This window comes from Bos grunniens, chromosome 19, assembly GCF_055505025.1.
Source record: "Bos grunniens cultivar Pamir isolate PY7600 chromosome 19, Bosgru_T2T1.0, whole genome shotgun sequence".
Lineage (NCBI taxonomy): Eukaryota > Metazoa > Chordata > Mammalia > Artiodactyla > Bovidae > Bos > Bos grunniens.
This window is the reverse complement of record NC_141183.1, coordinates 45,489,017-45,507,430: the sequence shown is the minus strand read 5'-3', so window position 1 is coordinate 45,507,430 and position 18,414 is coordinate 45,489,017. Positions and strand designations below refer to the sequence as shown.

Here is an 18,414-nt window from a genome sequence, read left to right as displayed (position 1 = left end):
TTGAACTTTTGCAGGCATGCACAGCTATTAATCGGGTAATTAAAAACTAATGGATGGGACTTCCCTGGGGGCACAGTAGATAAGAATCTGCCTGCCAACGCAGGATACATGGGTTCATTCCATGTTCCGAGAAGATCCCACATGCTGTAGAGTAACTAGCCCTGTGCTTTTCTGAGCCTGCGCCCTAGAGCCACAACTACTGAGCCCGTGTGCCACAATTACTAAAGCCTGCGTGCTCTGGAGCCGCACGCTGAAACTGCTGAGCACCGGTGCTGCAACTGCTGAAGCCAGGGCGCCTAGAGCCCATGTTCTGCAACAAGAGAAGCCACTGCAATGAGAAGCCCATGCACCACAACAAAGAACAGTCGCTGCTCGCCGCAGCTGGAGAAAGTCCACGTACAGCAGGGAAGACCTAGTGCAACTAAAAAACAATGATGTACATAAAAGATAAGAGTACAAAGGAAAGAGAAAACGTGCTAAAGATGTACATAAAAGATGAGAGTTCAAAGGAAAGAGAAAACATGCTAAAGATTAGGAATTAATTTTTAGTACAATCATCTCTTGTAAAATGTCAACATTAATAACATCTTTTATATAAAACTAATAGAAATATTTGGAAAAATAGCAGTGCTTTAAGTGAGACATTATTGTAGGATATCAGGGCTTCCCAGGTGATGCTAGTGGTATAGACCCTGCGTGCCAATGCAGAAAACATTAAGAGACGCAGGCTGGATCCCTAGGTCGGGAAGATCCCCTGAAGAAGGGCATGATAACCCACTCCAGCATTCTTGCCTGGAGAATCCTATGAACAGAGGAGTCTGGCCGGCTACGGTCCATAGATTCGCAAAAAGTCGGACGCAACTTAGCCTGTACAAAATGTAGGATATCGTGTTTATAAAATGATTTAACAAATATTTATTGCGTCCACCATGTGCACTGCTCTGTACTAGGTTCTAAGGAAGCAGTAATGAGCAACACAGACGATCACGGTGGGCAAGTTGTGGATAAGGAAGTCTGGGCATTCATCTTTCTCACCAGAATCTTCAAATCATTCTCCCATCAGCCCAAACTGCCTTTTTTTGAAAACCTTTCATGAGAGGTAGCATCTCATAATATAAATCTCTTTGTACTTCCTCTCTCCCCATCCCACCCCTAGCCAAAACCAGCCAGACTTGTGTGACTGTCCCACTTCTAGTAATCCGCTCCCCTTGCCTGGCTGTGTTCACAGACAGCCTCCAAGGCAACACAATGCCTTAACCCAGAAAAACTGCAAATATCCCCATCAAGCTCCTAGGAAAATGACTATGATTTTAGCCTGAGTGGCCTTCCTGTAACTTCTTCTACAATTAGTGCGTCAGCTTTGATCTGAGCTAAACTCGGTATACACGCACACATCACCATGTTAGACACAGTGACAGTGAGAGACTCCAGTCCCCTTGGTAGAAACCAGATCCACTCCGGGTAAACAGTTTTCAACTCTGGCCAAGGGGATGAGAGAGAGACTCCAGGCCAAGCAAACTGCAATTGCAAAAGTATATGATGTGACATACAGGAGGAAGCTGGGCAGGACGTTGTATCTGGGGAGATGACAGGAAATGGGGGCGAGGTAGGTGAGAACAGAGACAGGAAGCAGAACTTTCTATTTTAGGAGGCTTTAAGGAGCACCCAGGAGTTATAAGCTGGGGAGTGACATGATCTAACTCCCATTTTGGAAAGTTCACGTTAGAATGAGAATAGATGGGGAGAGGGCTCCTCACTAGAGATGGAGGAACTCGAATTAAAATAATCTTGGAGAGAAGGGATGAGAGTCTGAACGAGAGCACAGATGCAGAGGGAAGAGTTGGAGGGCAGAGTTGAGATGCCTTGAGAAGGCAGAAGCTAGGATCAGAACTTGGTGACTAATTGTAGGGAAGGTACAATTGCACCGGAAAAACTCCCGTGGCAACGCCCAGACATTGAGTCCTGGAGATGTCACTGACCAAAGCCATAAGTTTTCTGCCCCCAGGGTGTATTTACTTTGAAGAATAAAGGTGAAAATTTTCACTGAGCACAATCTTCCATATTGCACCAGATCAATCTCTTAGAATCACCTGATAGAAGACGAGGTGTATAAGTGGTGTAGGGACAGCAGAAACTAAAGTCTTGTGGACAGAAACCTTTCTTTTCTCTATTATCGTTCCATCCTGATTAAGTCAAGATGAAAGCCTCAGTAAATCTGTAATACCTGATAATCTCCTTTTGAGCCAGAGAGAGACAGAGAACACTTCAGAAATTTAAGACAAAGGTTCCAAGCTAGTTATAGTGTTTTGTTTTCCTTGAAACATACATTTACGCTTATCTCTATTTGAAACATATGATTCTGGTTTCCATTTATATCAACTTTTTAAAGTTTCCTTTTGAAACCCATGTACCTGAAGAGGGAAAAGTGAGTTGGTTTAGGAAAGATATTAAATAAAAAATGGTACAGGAGATTTGAAGATGTAACAAAAATCATGGCATCTGAAAGGCTGAAGCTTAAGAAACCTTGTCCTTAAAAAGCCTATGGCTGGTTAGGAAGAAAAAGTTACAAATCTTCAGCATAACCTAAGTATTTATAATTAAGGAAGAAAACTTCAGTTGTCTGGAAGGACCCAGTGTTTAGGGTTGAATAAGGATGAATTTGGGGCTAACGGCTCAGCAAAGTAGGGGTGATGGAGCTGAGCAAACACCAGGGATGATTCTTCCTTTCCTGTCAAAATCCCCAGGTGCCCCCGGGGAAGGGTCTTCTCTCTCCAACAGAGCAGAGGAGCTTGAGAGGTCTCCCAGAGAGCAGCTTTGTTTCGTTTTGTGATTTGTCTCTATAATCAGCTAGGAAATAAAGTCTTCAAATTAAACTTTCCTGGGGCTTCCATGGTGGTTTAGTGGTAAAGAATCCGCCTGCCAATGCAGGAGACACAGGTTTGACCCCTGATCTGAAAAGATCCCACATGCCACGGGGCAGCTAAGCCCCTGAGCCACAAATATTGAACCTGTGCTCTAGAGTCCAGGAGCCTCAGCTCCTGAGTCAACGTGCTGCAACTACTGAAGCCCTAGAGCCCACACTCTGCAACAAGAGAAGCCACTGCAATGCGAAGCCCACCCACTGCAACCTAGAGAGTAACCCCCACCCCTGCTCGTGGCAACTAGAGAAAAGCCCGTGCAGCAATGAAGACCCAGCACAGCCAAAAAGTAATAATTTTTTTTAAAAATTAGACTTTTCCAGGAAAAAAAAGTACCTGAGGGAGAAAAAACAAGATAGATATAACTGTATTAGGAGCTGTTGTGAGCCTTAAGAAGGTGGTGCCTTCCTCCTTAGTAGGTGGTTCTTCCAGGAACCGGAAATTCTGCTGTGCTGTGCTTAGTCGCTCAGTCGTCAGTCTTGTCTGACTCTTTGTGACGCCCTGGACTGCAGTCCGCCAGGCTCCTCTGTCCATGGGGATTCTCCAGGCAAGAATACTGGAGTGGGTTGCCATGCCCTCCCTCCAGGGGATCTTCCCAACCCAGGCATCGAACCCAGGTCTCCTGCATTGCAGGCAGATCCTTTACTGTCTGAGCCACCATGTCAACAACCACTTAGACGTTTGAAACACCTCCAGATGGGGTGAGCGGCTGCCTTCAGAGTCCCCGACGGGAAGTCTTTCCGGCTTGGTCCTTGGGTGGATGCTTCCGCCACACAGTGCAGACCCGAGTGAGCGGTCCTTCATCCACTGGCATTTCAACTTCAGTTCTTCTTCTGGGTAGGATTTTCAGTTTTGTTTGAGAAAAGGGTGTGATTGATATTTTTCACACTGCATGGAAAGGATATGCTGACAGAAAACTCGAGGCAAGGGACTTCCCTGGTGATCCAGTGACTGGGACTCGGAGCTCCCAATGCAGGAGGGCCTGGGTTTGATCCCTGGTCAGGGAACTGGGAGCTTCCCTGGTAGCTCAACGGTAAAGAATCCTCCTGCAATGCAGCAGCCGCAGGAGACACGGGTTTGATCCCCTGGAGGAGAGCATGACAACTCACTCTAGCATTCTTGCCGGAGAATCCCATGGATAGAGGAGCCTGGTGGGCTACAGTCCATGGGGTCGCAAAGAGTCAGAGAAGACTGAATCGACTGAGCACTCACACACGGGGAACTGGATCTCTCATGCTGCAACTAAGAACTCACAAAGCCAAATAAATATTTAAAAAGAAAGAAAGAAAGCTTGAAAGAAAAGCAAAGAATCCAAAAATGATAACCTTCATTCCCACCTTTATAATTCTTGTGCTCTGGCTGCAGTTTGGGGAACTCATGTGACCAAAGAATTAAACCCCACTCTGACAAAGGCCCCATTGTCCAAATCACCTGAGAGGATGGTATTTAACCAAATGACTTCAATAGGCTAAAACTCTGGCCTTTAGATTCTAAGTTTTAAAAGGCAAACATCAGGGATTTCCCTGGTGGACCAGTGGCTTGGACTCCGTGCTTCCAACACAGGGGCCTGGGTTCCATCCCTGGTCAGGGAACTGGATCCCATGTGCTGCAAGTAGCACATCCCACCCACCACAACTAAGACCCAGCCCAGCCAAATAAAAATAATAAAGTAGAATAAAATACTTCTTTTAAAAAATGAAAGGCAAACATCAAGGTGACTCTGGGTGAGTCAATAAAGGCTCCACAAAACAGGAAGTGAGAACAGAGAGCCTTTGAATGGTCATCTGGCACAGAGAGAGAGGCCCTGGCCCTGCTTAGGAGCTTGAGGCCACTAGAGACCTGACACCAACGCCCAGGGAAGAAAGGGCATCTCGTGGCTTCAGTGCTGTGTCTTATCAAAGTGGACAGCCAGATCCGGGTCTCAGCCAGGATCTTATCAAAGGATGTTAGGCTTTGAGACTTGGAGAGTGGGAACACTGGGCCGGCTCCCAGATCTGCCATGCTCAGCTGACTGATCCTGCCCAAACCCCTAAGTTGGTCCAGGCCCCCACTCTCCTCTCTCAAGTGTTAACAAAAGGTGATAATACTCATCACACAGGGTAGCTTATGAGGCTCAGAGAGCAAATGAGTAGATCATGGGGGAAGAATTCTGGTGTTCCTGTTTCCAAGAACATGTGTGAAAATGAGGTGTGAATCTAAAGATGTTGGAGACCAGGTGCTCTGCTGTGCTTAATGGCTCAGTCGTGTCCGACTCTTTGTGACCCCCATGGACTGTAGCCTACCAGGCTCCTCTGTCCATGGGGATTCTCCAGGCAAGAATACTGGAGTGGGTTGCCATGCTCTCCTCCAGGGGATCTCCGCAACCCAGGGACTGAACCCAGGTCTCCCACATTGCAGAATTCTTTACCATCTGAGCCACCAGGAAAGCCCAAGAATACTGGAGTGGGTAGCCTATCCCTTTTCCAGGGGATCTTCCCGACTCAGGAATTGAACTGGGGTCCCCTGCATCAGGTGGATTCTTGACCAGCTGAGCTACCAGAGAAACCCCAGAGACCAAGGTAGGGGATGTGAAAGTATAGTTCTGAGACTTCCCTAGCAGTCCAGTGGCTAAGACTCTGCACTTGCAATGCAGGGGGCACAGGTTCAATCCCAGGTCAGGGAACTAAGATCCCACATGGCGTGGCCAAAAAAAGAGAAAGAAAATATAGTTCTGTCATTGTTGTCATGTCTATAACCACCCTGGCATCCTTCCAACGTCTTCGCCCATAACTTTAATTCTTTTGCAACCCTTTGAGGAACAGAAGGAAGGGCCAATAATAATGAGTTCCATTTTACAGGGGAAAGACAAAGAGGTGAAATGCACCGCCAAAGGTGGCCTGGCTGGTTTGAATGGCAGGACTTTCTGTTCAACCCAGTCCAACAGAGATGGATTCCACATCTCCAGCAGGTGCTCATGCAACCTGAGGGCCTACAGATGGATTGTAAGGTGAAGAAAGGGAGGGGAAGGCTGTAGATCAGGTGACTTCAAAGACATAGCAACTATTAGTAGGTATGAGGGTTCTCTCTATGGGGAGTGATGAAAATGTTCTAAAATTAGATTATGGTGATGGTTTCACAACTCTAAATATACTAAAACACATTGATTTGTACACTTTAAGTAGGTGAATTTTATAGTACGTAAATTATATCTCAACAAAGCTGTTAAGATATATCAGGGTTTGTGGGGGTTTTTTTTTGAGTTTATGCTAAAGATGCATGTTTGGGTGCTAAAACTCTAAAGAAATGCAAGCAAGTGATTACTGTAAAAGTCAAGATGCCTTTCAGGTGGAAAGAGGGTTTTGTAACTGCAATGGGGAAAGAGCCTCTGGGGTCGGTCGCAGGGTTTTATTTCTTGACCTGAAGTGTAAAGGGTGCTTAATAATAATAATAATGATTATTCCTTATGTTGCACATGTGTTTTGTGTAGTTTTCTCTATCCATTCTGTTATGGGATAAAATGATTCTTAAAAAATGGGGGAAATCAAGTATGAGATGATACCATGTGCTGGCCAGGCTATAAGGACCCCCCCCAACTTCCTGGTATTCATGTTCTTGTGAATCCCCACCCCTAAATGTGGGCAGGGCCCTTGACTTGCTTCTAATCAACAGAATCAGACAAAGGCAAAGGGATGCGTTGGTTATATGTCCGTGTGGTTACGTTACATAAGATTTGTCGGGACTGACCTGGTGTTCCTGAGGTTAAGTATTCACCTGCCAACTCGGAGGACACTGGTTCGATCCCTTGATCTGGGAAGATCCCACAATTCATGAGGCAACTCAGCCCATGAACCACAACTACTGAGCCTGTGCCCGAGAGCCCGTGCTCCACAGTAAGAGGAGCCACTGCATGAGAAGCCTGTGCACCGCAACTAGAGAAGACCACACGCAGCAATGAAGACCCAGCGCAGCCAAAACTAAATAAATTAAAAAACATCTTTACCACACATCAACATGAATTAGCCACAGGTATATAGATGTCCCCTCCCTCTTGAATGTATGGCAGAAACCGAACCAGTATTATAAAGCAATTACTCTTCCATTAAAAATTAACAATTTTTTTAAAAATTAAAGTTTTTAAAAGAGGGAATGTCCACCTTTTGGGAGACGATCTCCCTCGTTGGCTGTGATGAAGTAAGCAGCTATGTTGCAGAGGCCCACTGAGTAAGGAACTGGGGTCCTCAGTCCGACAACCCACAAGGAACTGAATGCTGCCAACAACCACGTGAGCTTGGAAGCAAGTCCTTCCCCAGGGGAGCCTCCATGTCACCGGCCCCAGTTCATACTCTGACTGCAGCTTTCAAGACTCCAGAAGAGAAGCCTCAGCTAAGCCGTACCCTGACTCTGGCCCAGAGAAGCGTTGAGATTATAAATGTGTGTTGTTTGAAGCCACTGAATGTGTGCTTGATAGCATGCCTCTTGTGGGTGGGGAGGAGGTCCCCTAAAATCAGTCTCATAGTCAGTGATTCACTAGGACTCACAGAATTCAGCAAAGCTGCTACACTTGTGATTACAGTTTATTACAATGAAAGGATACAGGTTAACTAGAAAAAGGCACACAAGGGAGGGGTTGGGAGACCCCACCCTTCTCTCAGTGGAGTTATAGGGCCATTGCTTAACTCTCCCAGCATGATGTGTGACAACACACACGGAATACTGCCAGCGAGGGAAGCGCATCCAAGACTCGGTGTCCAAGGCCTTGATTGGCCCACGGTAGGCAGAGTCCCCGGTGGCTCAGATGATCAAGAGTCTGCCTGCAATGAGGGAGATCTGGGTTCAATCCCTGGGTCGGGAAGATTCCCTGGGGAAGGAAATGGCAACCCACTCCAGCATTCTTGCCTGGAAATCCCATGGATGGAAGAGCCTGGCAGGCTACGGTCCATGGGGTCACAACGAGTCAGACATGACTGAATCACTTTATTTTGTAGGCAGAATCACCGCTCTTACGGCTGATCTTAGTTTCCAGCTCCTCCAGAGATCAAGCTGATACTGTGTGGCCCAAGGGCCTCCGATAAAGACAATCTTATCAGGCAGGATATTCCAAGGGCTTAGATGTTATCTCCTACTCAAGAGCCTATCCTTTCTTTCTCGCAGAGTTTGAACCATGCAAGTTAGCCGAATTAAACAGTTACTTTGCATCCCTCAATTTTCAAAGTTCATTCCTTTATTGTTTGCAATTTCTTTCTTTATTTTTAAAAATTATTTTTGGCCGGGCAGGGTCTTAGTTGCTGTGTGCAGGCTTTCTCTAGTTGCGGTGAGCAGGAGTTACTTTTCCTTGGGGTGTGTGGGCTTCTCATAGTGGTGGCTTCTCTTATGGCCGAGCATGGGCTCCACGGCTCCAGCGCTCAGTAGATGTGGTGCACTGGCTTAGTTGCTCTGTGGCGTGTGGGATCTTTCGGGAATCAGGGATTGAACCCATGTCCCCTGCATTGGCAGGTTGATTCCTAACCGTCTGGACCACCAGGGGAGTGCTGGAAGACGGATTCTTAAGTTGCCACCCTGCTAAAAGTCAGAGAGACCAGGAAATCAATGTGTTTTAACACCCAGGGAATGTTTACACATTCATTTTGCGTATGGTCAGAGAATTTCCAGGGTCTAAGCCATACAGCCAGAAGGCAGGGTGTAGAGGAACAGAGACAGAGATGGGGCACTCAAACAGAGGCTTTGCCTGATCTGCCTTGGAATAGAAGGCAAGTTTTCCCTCCTCAAGGTCCAGCCAGATGCCCACCACACTGGGTCTGTCTGAGCCGAGGACAGTTTCCTTAACCATGCACCACGCAGAGAGCTGGCTGGCCCCTTTCCACTCTACACACCAGGAGTCCGTGGTCCTTCCCAGGATCTGGTCACGCTTCATCCCCCGTGAAGCCACCCCGACTGCCCAGTGGCTACAACGCTGAGTGTCCACTTCCCAGTAATGCTGCCCAGAAGAGAGGGCCTGGGAACATAAAGCCTGGCTGGAGGCAAACCTCTCAGGACTCCAGGCATAGAGCATTGGGAAGTCAGACACAGCCACTGTCCGGCGATCCACGGAGACCTTCAGATTACAGGAGAGGCTCTCAAGGTCAAAGGTTGGACTGATGGCCCCTGGGGGAAAAAACAGAACATGACCAGTCAGCTCTGATGGTTCATGCTACGAGGTCCTCAAATAGCGAAACGCAGCTGTGTATCTTTGAATGAGATACAGTTTTTCTTATATTAGCATTACAGTTGGAACGTCAACTTACACTGGAAGCTTGTTATACACACCCCTGATGCTGTTCTAGTAACAATACTCCTCTCCCACCTTCATTTCTACTTAGCCTTCTTTCAGGAAGCTGTCTGTGAAGCCCACCCGACAAAAGTCACCTCTTGCTTTTCCCCTAATGCTTTACCTGATCACTAGTGATACTTAACCATTTTCTATCTGTAGTAGAGTGACTGATGATCATGGCTATTTACATCTCTCTGGTTACACTAAGCTTCCTGATTAGGGCTCATGTCTTATTCATTTTGTATATTCCATATTGTTTTCCACTAAGGGAGTAAATAATTGCTAATACTCGGCATTCCTACTGAAAGTCATATTTACACACATTTACTCACTTACCCTGATGACAATCCCACAAGGAAGTAAGTACTACTATCTCCATCTTGCAGATGAGGGAACTGAGGCTCTGAGAGGTTACATGACTTCTCCAAGATCAGACAGCTAGTGAGTGGAGCAGTTGGCTCCAGGATCTGTGCCCTCAAGGATTATTCCAGACTGGGGCCGTGATAGTAGTTTAGCTAGGTTGGGGCATTGGCAGTTGGCTGTAAGTGGTGGCTCTGGCATGGATGCCCAAAGGCTGCCAGGGTTCTGAGAGCTCACGGGTCTGGCTCAGCCTGGAACCCCTTTTGCCTTTGTCATCAGCTCCCCATGGGGAGGGGCCAGTTGTAGAGGAACTAGCCAAGGGGTCTAACAGCAGAGAGATGGACACAACATGCTCTTAAGCTCCTTGCTCTGCCAAGCCAAACCCAAGTTGTAGGCAGATCATATACTTACATCGAGCAAACGAGGAAGCCTTCTTGGGTGCAAAGCGGCTCTGGTCAGGCAGTGGGCATGAGGAAGAAGATGGAACTTCTGGGAGTTCAACTATGGAATCAAAAATATTAGGAGAGGGAGACAGTCCCATCAAAAAAAAAAAAAATGCACGTAGAAGACATCCAAACATCGTGATCAACACACACAGCTTGTCTTTCTCATCGTCAGCATTTGATCAGGCAGTATACATCCAGCTTAGGTATATCTAGTCCCATGTTCTTACTGTGGACTTTTTCCCCTCACTGAGTCCTAAGCTCCTTGCTGGCAGAGATTTTATTCATCTCTGTATTCTAAGCATTTCCCCATTGCCAGGTACGTAGGAAGTACTTCATGCATATCTATCAAATAAATTAACAAATATGGTTCCAGGAGATCACAGCACCCTCACCCGCAGAATCTCCATGACGTCAGGTCAATGCTTTAAATCATTATTAAACTGGGAAACATGAATTGATATGAGACTCATCACAACTGCTGATACCTATTTCCTCTCAATATACCGAAGTTTTGTTTTCATTTTATGGAAGTATAGTTGATTTAGTGTTGTATCAACTTCTACTATACAACAAAGTGATCCATGTATGCATATATATATATTCTTGTTTATATTCTTTTCCATTATGATTCATCACTGGCTACTGAATATAGTACCCTGTGCTATACACTAGGGCCTTGTTGTTTATCCATCCTGTATATAATAGTTATACCTGCTAATCCCAAGGCTTGTCAGGTAGACAAGCTAAGTTATACCTGCTAATCCCAAGGCTTGCTCAGTGGTCGAGAATCCACCTGCCAATGCAGGAGCCTCAGGAGATGAGGCTTCAATCCCTGGATTAGGAAGATCCCCTGGAGGAGGAAATGGCAACCCCTTCCAGGATTCTTGCCAGGACAATCCCATGGATAGAGGAACCTGGCAGGGTACAACCCACGAGGTTGCAAAGAGCCGGACATGACTGAGTGACTGAGCACGAGCTAACCCTAAACTGTGCTCAATTTTATTATTACCTTAAAGCTACTGTGTGCTTACAATGACCACAGTAAGTGGCAGAAGGGAAAGTAAGGGAAATGTTTGGACATGGACGATGAAGGTGAAATCTTCTCCATTGGTATCCTGAAGCGACAGCAGCATAAACTGAACCTCAGAGTCGGATGATGTAAACTTACGGTGTAGACAGATACAGTACAGCACTGTAAATGTATTTTCTCTTCCTTATGCTTTTCTTAATAACATTTTCTTTTATTCTAACCGACTTTACTGTAAGAATACAGCGTATAGTACACAAAACATACGAAGTATGTGTTAATCAACTGTTCATGCTGTAGTATGGCTTCCAGTCAACAGTAGGCTACTGGTAGTTAAGTTTTGGGGCAGTGAAAAGTTATAGTCAGATTTTCAGCTTTATGGGTGTTTGGTGCCCCTAATCCTCATGGGTTCAAGGGGCAACTGCACTCCTCAATAATGAAATTTGTATTACAAATAATCACCCATACTGGGTAAGCCCAAAATGGTCATCAAAATTGTAGTGTGCATTAAAATCCCCTGCAAAGTTAGTACAAATACAAATCCTTGGTACTTAGTCCCAGAGATGCTAGCTCAATAGTTTGGCAACAGGGCCTGGATTCTGAATTTTCATTTTTTAAGGGTAAGAAGATTTTTAATTAATACTATGAAGTAAGCATAATATTGATATCAAAGTCAGAAAAAACACATAAGAAAAAAAAAACAAACATAGGCTAACAAACTGGAGATTATCTGCATTCTTTCTACTGTTATACAGAGTCCTGGGCCATGCCTTGAGAAACACTGTGCTGTTTAGGCTGCGTGATTTCCATGGCAGCTCGTGGTCTATTTACATAGGGTCAAAGGAAATCATTGTGAGGAGGCAGCCGAATTGCTTAGCAGCTGTTACAAGTGCTGACCCGAAGAACAGCTAATCTATTGTCTTAAAAACAATCTTGTGAGAACTTCAGGGAATGATGTTTCAGGAAATATTCAGATCCTGTGTTTGAAAGCTGCCCTGGACTGGCCCAAAGAATCAAAATCAAAACACCCAAAACAGGGACTTCCTGGAGGTCCACAAGGACCACTGGCAGTCCCATGGTTAAGACTCAGTTTCCAGTGCAGGGGTTGCAAGTTCTATCCCAGGTCAGGGAAGCTAAGACTCCACGTGCCTTGACCCCCACCCCGCAAAAAAAAGACTCCTTTTTCCCCTACAGTGCAATGAGCTTAAAAAAAAAAAAAAAAAGCCAAGATAATAAAAATTGTACTCACTAAGACATACTTGAATTTTCTAAGTTAAACTTTTTTAAAAACTATTTTATTTCTGACGTTGCAGTGAACGGGGGCTACTCTCTCCCTGCAGTCTTGGGCTTCTCATCGTGGTGACTTCTCTTGTTGCACAGCATGGGTTCTAGGGCATGCGGGCATCAGTTGTCATGGTTCTCGGGCTCTAGAGCAGAGGCTAAGTCGTTGTATTGCATAGGCTTAGTTGCTTCTCAGCATGTGGATCTTAGTTCCCTGACCTGGGATTGAACCAGTTTCCCCTGCCCTGGCAGGTGGATTCTTACCCACTGCGCCACCAGCAAAATTCTGTTATAATCTACATTGTTACTACTTAACATGTTAACACATCCACCAGAGATTATAGTTGAATAGAATTTGTCAAGAACTGTATACAAAGTTGCATTCTTCATTAATAAGACATTTACTAGTGAAAAATTAAAAAGCTGCCTATTTCTGAATCTCCTCAAGTAGAATAACACAGGTGTGCAGTGAGCTAGCAAAATCAGGTCTAGGTTCTGGATTTATAGGTCTTAGAAAATGAGTTTCTGTCTATTAAGGGCCTGTGTTACATCACACCTCCAGTCAGGTCCAAAAACACATCCAGCCACAAAAATAGCTCAGCCCACTCCTTCCTCATTCACATCCCAGGGAACACGAAGCTGGGCTCAGAGATCCTGTTCCCTCAAAAGGAAGCCATGGGACACTGGCCCAGCTTCCATAATCAAACCTCCTCTACCAAATAACATCAACTCACCCTGTGTTTGTTCTTCAAGGGCCCCTTTCTGCGTGAAGTTTTCTCGTAATTTTTCTTGGATCTCTTCTAGATCATGGAGAATATCTTTCATTTTTTGCTCAGGTGGGCTGGAACTCACTTTGGGAGAAGCCAAGGAAAGGTCCACCCCATCCAACAAAGTCTATTGATGAATAAGAACAGAATGAAAGAAAGGGAGAGAGAGGGAGGGGGAAGGGAGAGGGAAGGAAGAAAGAAAGAAAATCTTCTAAAGAATGCATCAAATATATTCCAGTCCTGCCAACCATCTATAATTTTCTACTTACCTCCCAACAGGTTTTTCAAAATATAATTAGGCCCTCATGATGCAGGCAACATGACTGTCTTCGCCCAGGGGAAGAGTTATTATGATAAGATGACAGCAGTCGGGGAAAGACTATTTCAGCCTCTGTGGCTTATCTTAGTGACTATCTGTATTATTTATTTTGTAAGGCCCCTATAAGATGGGCCTAAAACTTTAAAACTTTTTTGGGGGTATGAGCTAAGAATTGGAGAAGGCAATGGCACCCCACTCCAGTACTCTTGCCTGGAAACTCCCATGGATGGAGGAGCCTGGTAGGCTGCAGTCCATGGGGTTGCTAAGAGTCGGACATGACTGAGTGACTTCACTTTCACTTTCATGCACTGGAGAAGGAAATGGTAACCCACTCCAGTGTTCTTGCCTGGAGAATCCCAGGGACAGGGAAGTCTGGTGGGCTGCCGTCTATAGGGTCGCAGAGTGTCGGACACGACTGAAGGGACTTAGCAGCAGCAGCAGCAGGAAGAGGAACGAAAGACAATGAATTATGGTATCAATCACTATCAAGTCACAAGTGTGACAACTGCTGCAAATGAAAGATACATGGAATCACATACATGAGAGCCTCTAATAAGGGAACTTGACTTGTTCAAGGAAATCAGTGAAGGCTTCTTCAAGGAAGTGATAATCTAGTCGAGGTCTGAAGGATGAGCAGGCATGACCTACATGACAGGGGAAAAGAAGAACATTCCATCACGGTATGGACCCCGTGATGAGAAGACATGTGACACTAGTGGGAACAGAACAGAGTGATTAGGAGGCTTTCGTAGAAATCCAGACCAGAGATGGTCACAGGATTGGATTAGAGATGTTTTTAAGAAGCTCCAGAATAGTAAATAGGTTCAAGAGATGTTTAGCCAGGTGATGGAGGAGGGCAACGTGATCAGATTTCTGATTTGGGCACTAGGAGTGGTTACTAGCAGGGTCAGCTGCTCAGATGGGGTACCCAGAGGAGAGACAGTTCAGGATGGATTAAGTGTGATGTGCCTCTGAGATGCCAAGAGGAAAAGATGAGAAGGAAGACACCAGATCAGAGGAGGGTCCAGGCTGAAGCTACGTTTGTGCACAGGGTGGGTAATGAAAGCCACAGGTGTGGACGGGGCCATCTGAGGGAAAGAGACAGTGACGTACAACTCAGCCTTGAGGAATCCCAGCATTTCACTGCTTAGCAGAGGACAGTAAACCTGCCAAACAGCCAGAAAAGGAGCAGCCAGAGAGACATGGGGAAAAACTGGAAGACTCGTATCTCAGAGCTAAGGGGAAAGGAAGCTTCAAGAATGAAGTTGTGAGAAGCAGCAGACTCACTGATACACAGAAAACAAATCTGTGGTTAGCAATAGCTAGCAGGAAGTTGCTGTAGGGAGCTCAGCTGCGTGCTCTCTAATGACCTAAGGGGTGGGATGGGAGGGGGATGGAAGGGAGCCTCAAGAGAGAGGGGGGAATATATGTATTCGTGTAGCCGATTCATTGCGTTGTACAGCAGAAACACACACACCATTGTAAAGCAATTGTACTCCAATAATAAAATTTTTTAAAAAAGAAAAAAGGGGGAAGAAAAAGATCTTTTATCACTGGTCATGGCAGAACAGGTTTCAAAAACACATTTTCTTTTAAATATATTCAGCTATTACACAGCGTTTTGTAAATATGTGTATTAAATATATAAAAATATTTTTAAAAAACAAATTAGTGGGGAGAGAGGCAAGAGAGGCAACATGGGGGCGCGGGAGTGAGTGGTAAAAACTCGTGGGTGTGAGATAGAGTGTAAAAACTACCAGGATGCGTTGTACAACACTGGGAACATAGCCAATATTTTGTAACAACTGTAAACGAAGTGTAACTTTTAAAAATTATACAGAATTTTTTAAAAATTAAAAAAAAAAAAGAATGATGCTGTGGTCAACTATGTCATAGGCAGCTGAAAGGCCAAGGAGAATAAAAGCTAGAAGGTCTGCAGAATTTGCATAGAGGTCACTGGTGATCTTCGGGGAGTAAGCTGGTTACGTGGAGTGATAAGGATGGATGCCTTCACACCTCACCTCAAACATTCCAAACTCCCAATTATCTGTGTTGGGTAGTGAAGAGCAAGGTGAAAGATTGGGATTTAGCGCATCCTTCAAGGGCAAACATATTCATCTTGCTTCCCAGCGGTTCCAGGGAGTTGTCCCTAGCCCCACCCCTGGCACATCCTTTCTTCTCCCAGGTGAGCCTACCATAGCCAGAATGCTCACTTCTTTATCTGGTTCAGATTCTAGGAGGTGTCTCGGACTCTGAAGTTTCCTGACAATATCTATAAGCCGTTCCACCAGCTTTGCCAGCTCCCGGTCAACTTCTGTGCTGCTCTTCGGTGCCTCCACCTTTAAAAGAGCAAAGCAGAACACAAAGCTGGACCCAGGAACCAGCTCTAGACAGAGGGAGCCGTAAACACTGGATAAAGGACGCGGGCAAGGAAGTGACAAAAATGTCTAGAGGAAAAGGAGGTAAAGTCCTCGGACTTTCCGCATTCCCGCATCCCCCTGCTGATTGTCCAGAAGCCATAACAGGGAAGCAGAGTTCATCCATCGGATGGGGCCAGGGGAGTGGGGGGTGGGAGTGAGGCATGAAGGGAAGCCTGGGGTCATTTTGAACTGGGGAAGTCAGAGAGGAAGCAGGGTGGGAGCCTGGAGATTTGGTGCTGGTGGCAGCTGTTAAGTCCAGTGGAAGGCATTTGGCTCAGGCTTCAGCTCCACTTTGACCTCTGACTCATCCTGTGTCTTTACCACTCCTTTAAAAACTTAAAGCGACCACCCCTAGTTCCCTTTAACAGTGAAAAGCACCTACTATGAAAGGATCGTGGAGATTCTAGATTGCTGTACAGATGCAAGCTCTTTTTGTTTACTGGCGTCCTTCACATTTAAAGAAACATGCAGATGAGAATCCTAAACAGCTCCACTTCCAGAGCTTCATCTGCGCAGCTGCCTGGCTGAGAATGGGAGGAAGTTTGGCCACCAACATATTCTGGCAACAACCTCAAGACCTGATGACCATCATCAGAGGCAGGCGGGGCCAGAACTCACTGGAGAAATCTGAATTACCTCCCAAAGGGGTCCTACATAGAACCACGGAAATACATGATTTTCATCATTCTACTCTAAATAAACCAGAGTTTTTAATAACTTTGGGGGGACAGCTCTCACTTTTTAAATTATGCTGGAACCTCAAAAACGAACTACTTTTTCATCTCTAAGAAGCACTTATGTCCCTCAAAATAGCATGTGTTTCAGAAGCTACATGCAGACTAATTTGCAGAGGAAGGTGGCTGACCACTGGTAACATTGTTTGCTCTTTTATGTCCAGGTCTCACTCCTAAACATTCTGGCAGCTGGAATTCTGGAGTGGAGCCCTTATCTAGACAGCTGAGCAAATTAAAAACTTTTATAAATAAGTGTTGGTGCTTTTTCAGCATCAACTTTATTGGTGCAACTGCACCAATAAAACTGCACACTTATTGTGATGAATTTAGAAAATGCACAGAACTGAAAGAAGAAACATTTTAAATCATCCAATATCCTACCATCCATAGACAATTGTAATCTGAAAGCCAATGCAAAGTATATTCAGTCACTATACTAACAAATAGTTTTAAGGACCTGAGAGATAATGCTGTATTTATTCATCTGTGGCCACAGCGCTTGGCTTGTAGGGTCTCAGTTCCCTGACCAGGGATAGAACCTGGGCCACGGCACTGCAAGCGCTGAATCCTAACCACTAGACCACCAGGGAACTTCCAATGCTGTATTTATAACCAAAAAGAAGAAAACAGCTTTAATTATAAGGGGGGAAAAAAAAAAGGAAGCAACCAATATGTCCATTAAAAGGTGGACAGACAAACTATGGGACATGTATACAATGGAATATGATTTGGCAATAAAAAGAAATGAGCAGTCAAGCCACAAACCTTAATTATGTTTAGTGATAGAAACTAGTCTGAGAAAGCTAGATACTGTATGATTCCAATGGTATGACATTCTGGAAAAGCCAAAGAGATAGCAAAAAAATCAGTTGTTGCCGGGGGTTGGCAGGGGGATGAGGGGATACACGAAAGTGGGGCTCAGGGGGTTTTCAAGGCAGTAAACTATAACTGCAGATACCTGACTTCCTGCATTTGTCAAAATCCATAGAATGGTACGACATGGAGTGAACTGCAACTATGGATTTTAATAAATGACAGTGTATCAATATTGGTTCACAGGACTCCCCTGGTGATCCAGTGGTTAAGAATCCGCCTGCCAATGCAGGGGATTGACCCCTGGTCCAGGAAGATTCCACATGCCATGGGGCAAGTAAGCCTGTGCACCACAGCCACTGAGCCCCCATGCCCTAGAGCCCCTGCTCCACAACGAGAAACCCCCGCAATGAGAAGCCCAAGCACTGAAACTAGAGCGTAGCCCCCACTCAACACAACTAGAAAAAGCCCATGGCAGCAATGAAGACCCAGTGCAGCCAAAAAAATAAATAAAAATTTAAATACAGGTTCATAAATTGTAACAAAGGAACCAAACTAATGCAAGAGAGTAATAATAAGGAAAACTGTGAGGGGAATAAGGGAACTTTCTGTACTATCCGCTCAATTTTCTATAAATCTAGAACTGCTCTAAAAAGTAAAGTCTATTAATTATTTTTGGAAAAAAAAAAAGAGAAGTAGATAGCTCCAAGCTTTCTGACCCTCTATCACTCCCTAGCCTGCCCCAACACATCACACACAGAAACATCACATATCAAGAAGAAGCTGTCAGAACCAACTTTTTGAGGCAGAACTCTGCAATCACTGACTCAAAAAAACACAACCCGGCAGTAGGAAGCTTTGTGACATTCTGACCTGCACTCACCTCATTCCCTTCCTGGCTCAGAGACAGCACTGAACATCTCCAGCATGAAACTCTGGCCCTGGTTCCCAAAGGCACAGAAGAGATCTTATTCCCAAACCATGGCACATGTCTGTTCTAACCAGGCTCGGGGCTGTCTGAAGGAATGACACAAGGTGCTCGT

General features: G+C 45.3%; 1 protein-coding gene across 2 annotated transcripts in view; it reads right to left on the bottom strand.

Moving 5' to 3' along the window:
* RHOT1 (ras homolog family member T1) overlaps nucleotides 1–18,414 on the bottom strand; it is a 94,215-nt gene that overhangs the window by 73,957 nt on the left and 1,844 nt on the right. Inside the window, exons 2-5 of one of the 2 annotated variants that reach the window (XM_086360236.1) lie at nucleotides 15,600–15,743; nucleotides 13,053–13,212; nucleotides 9,976–10,065; nucleotides 7,454–9,038 (exon numbers count right to left, since the gene is read on the bottom strand). In XM_086360236.1, coding sequence (XP_086216362.1) covers nucleotides 8,509–9,038; nucleotides 9,976–10,065; nucleotides 13,053–13,212; nucleotides 15,600–15,743 — 924 coding nt within the window. In that variant the 3' untranslated portion in view covers nucleotides 7,454–8,508. Of the gene's footprint in view, nucleotides 1–7,453; nucleotides 9,039–9,975; nucleotides 10,066–13,052; nucleotides 13,213–15,599; nucleotides 15,744–18,414 lie in introns of those variants that run through there. The other variant, XM_086360237.1, reaches the window with a different exon arrangement.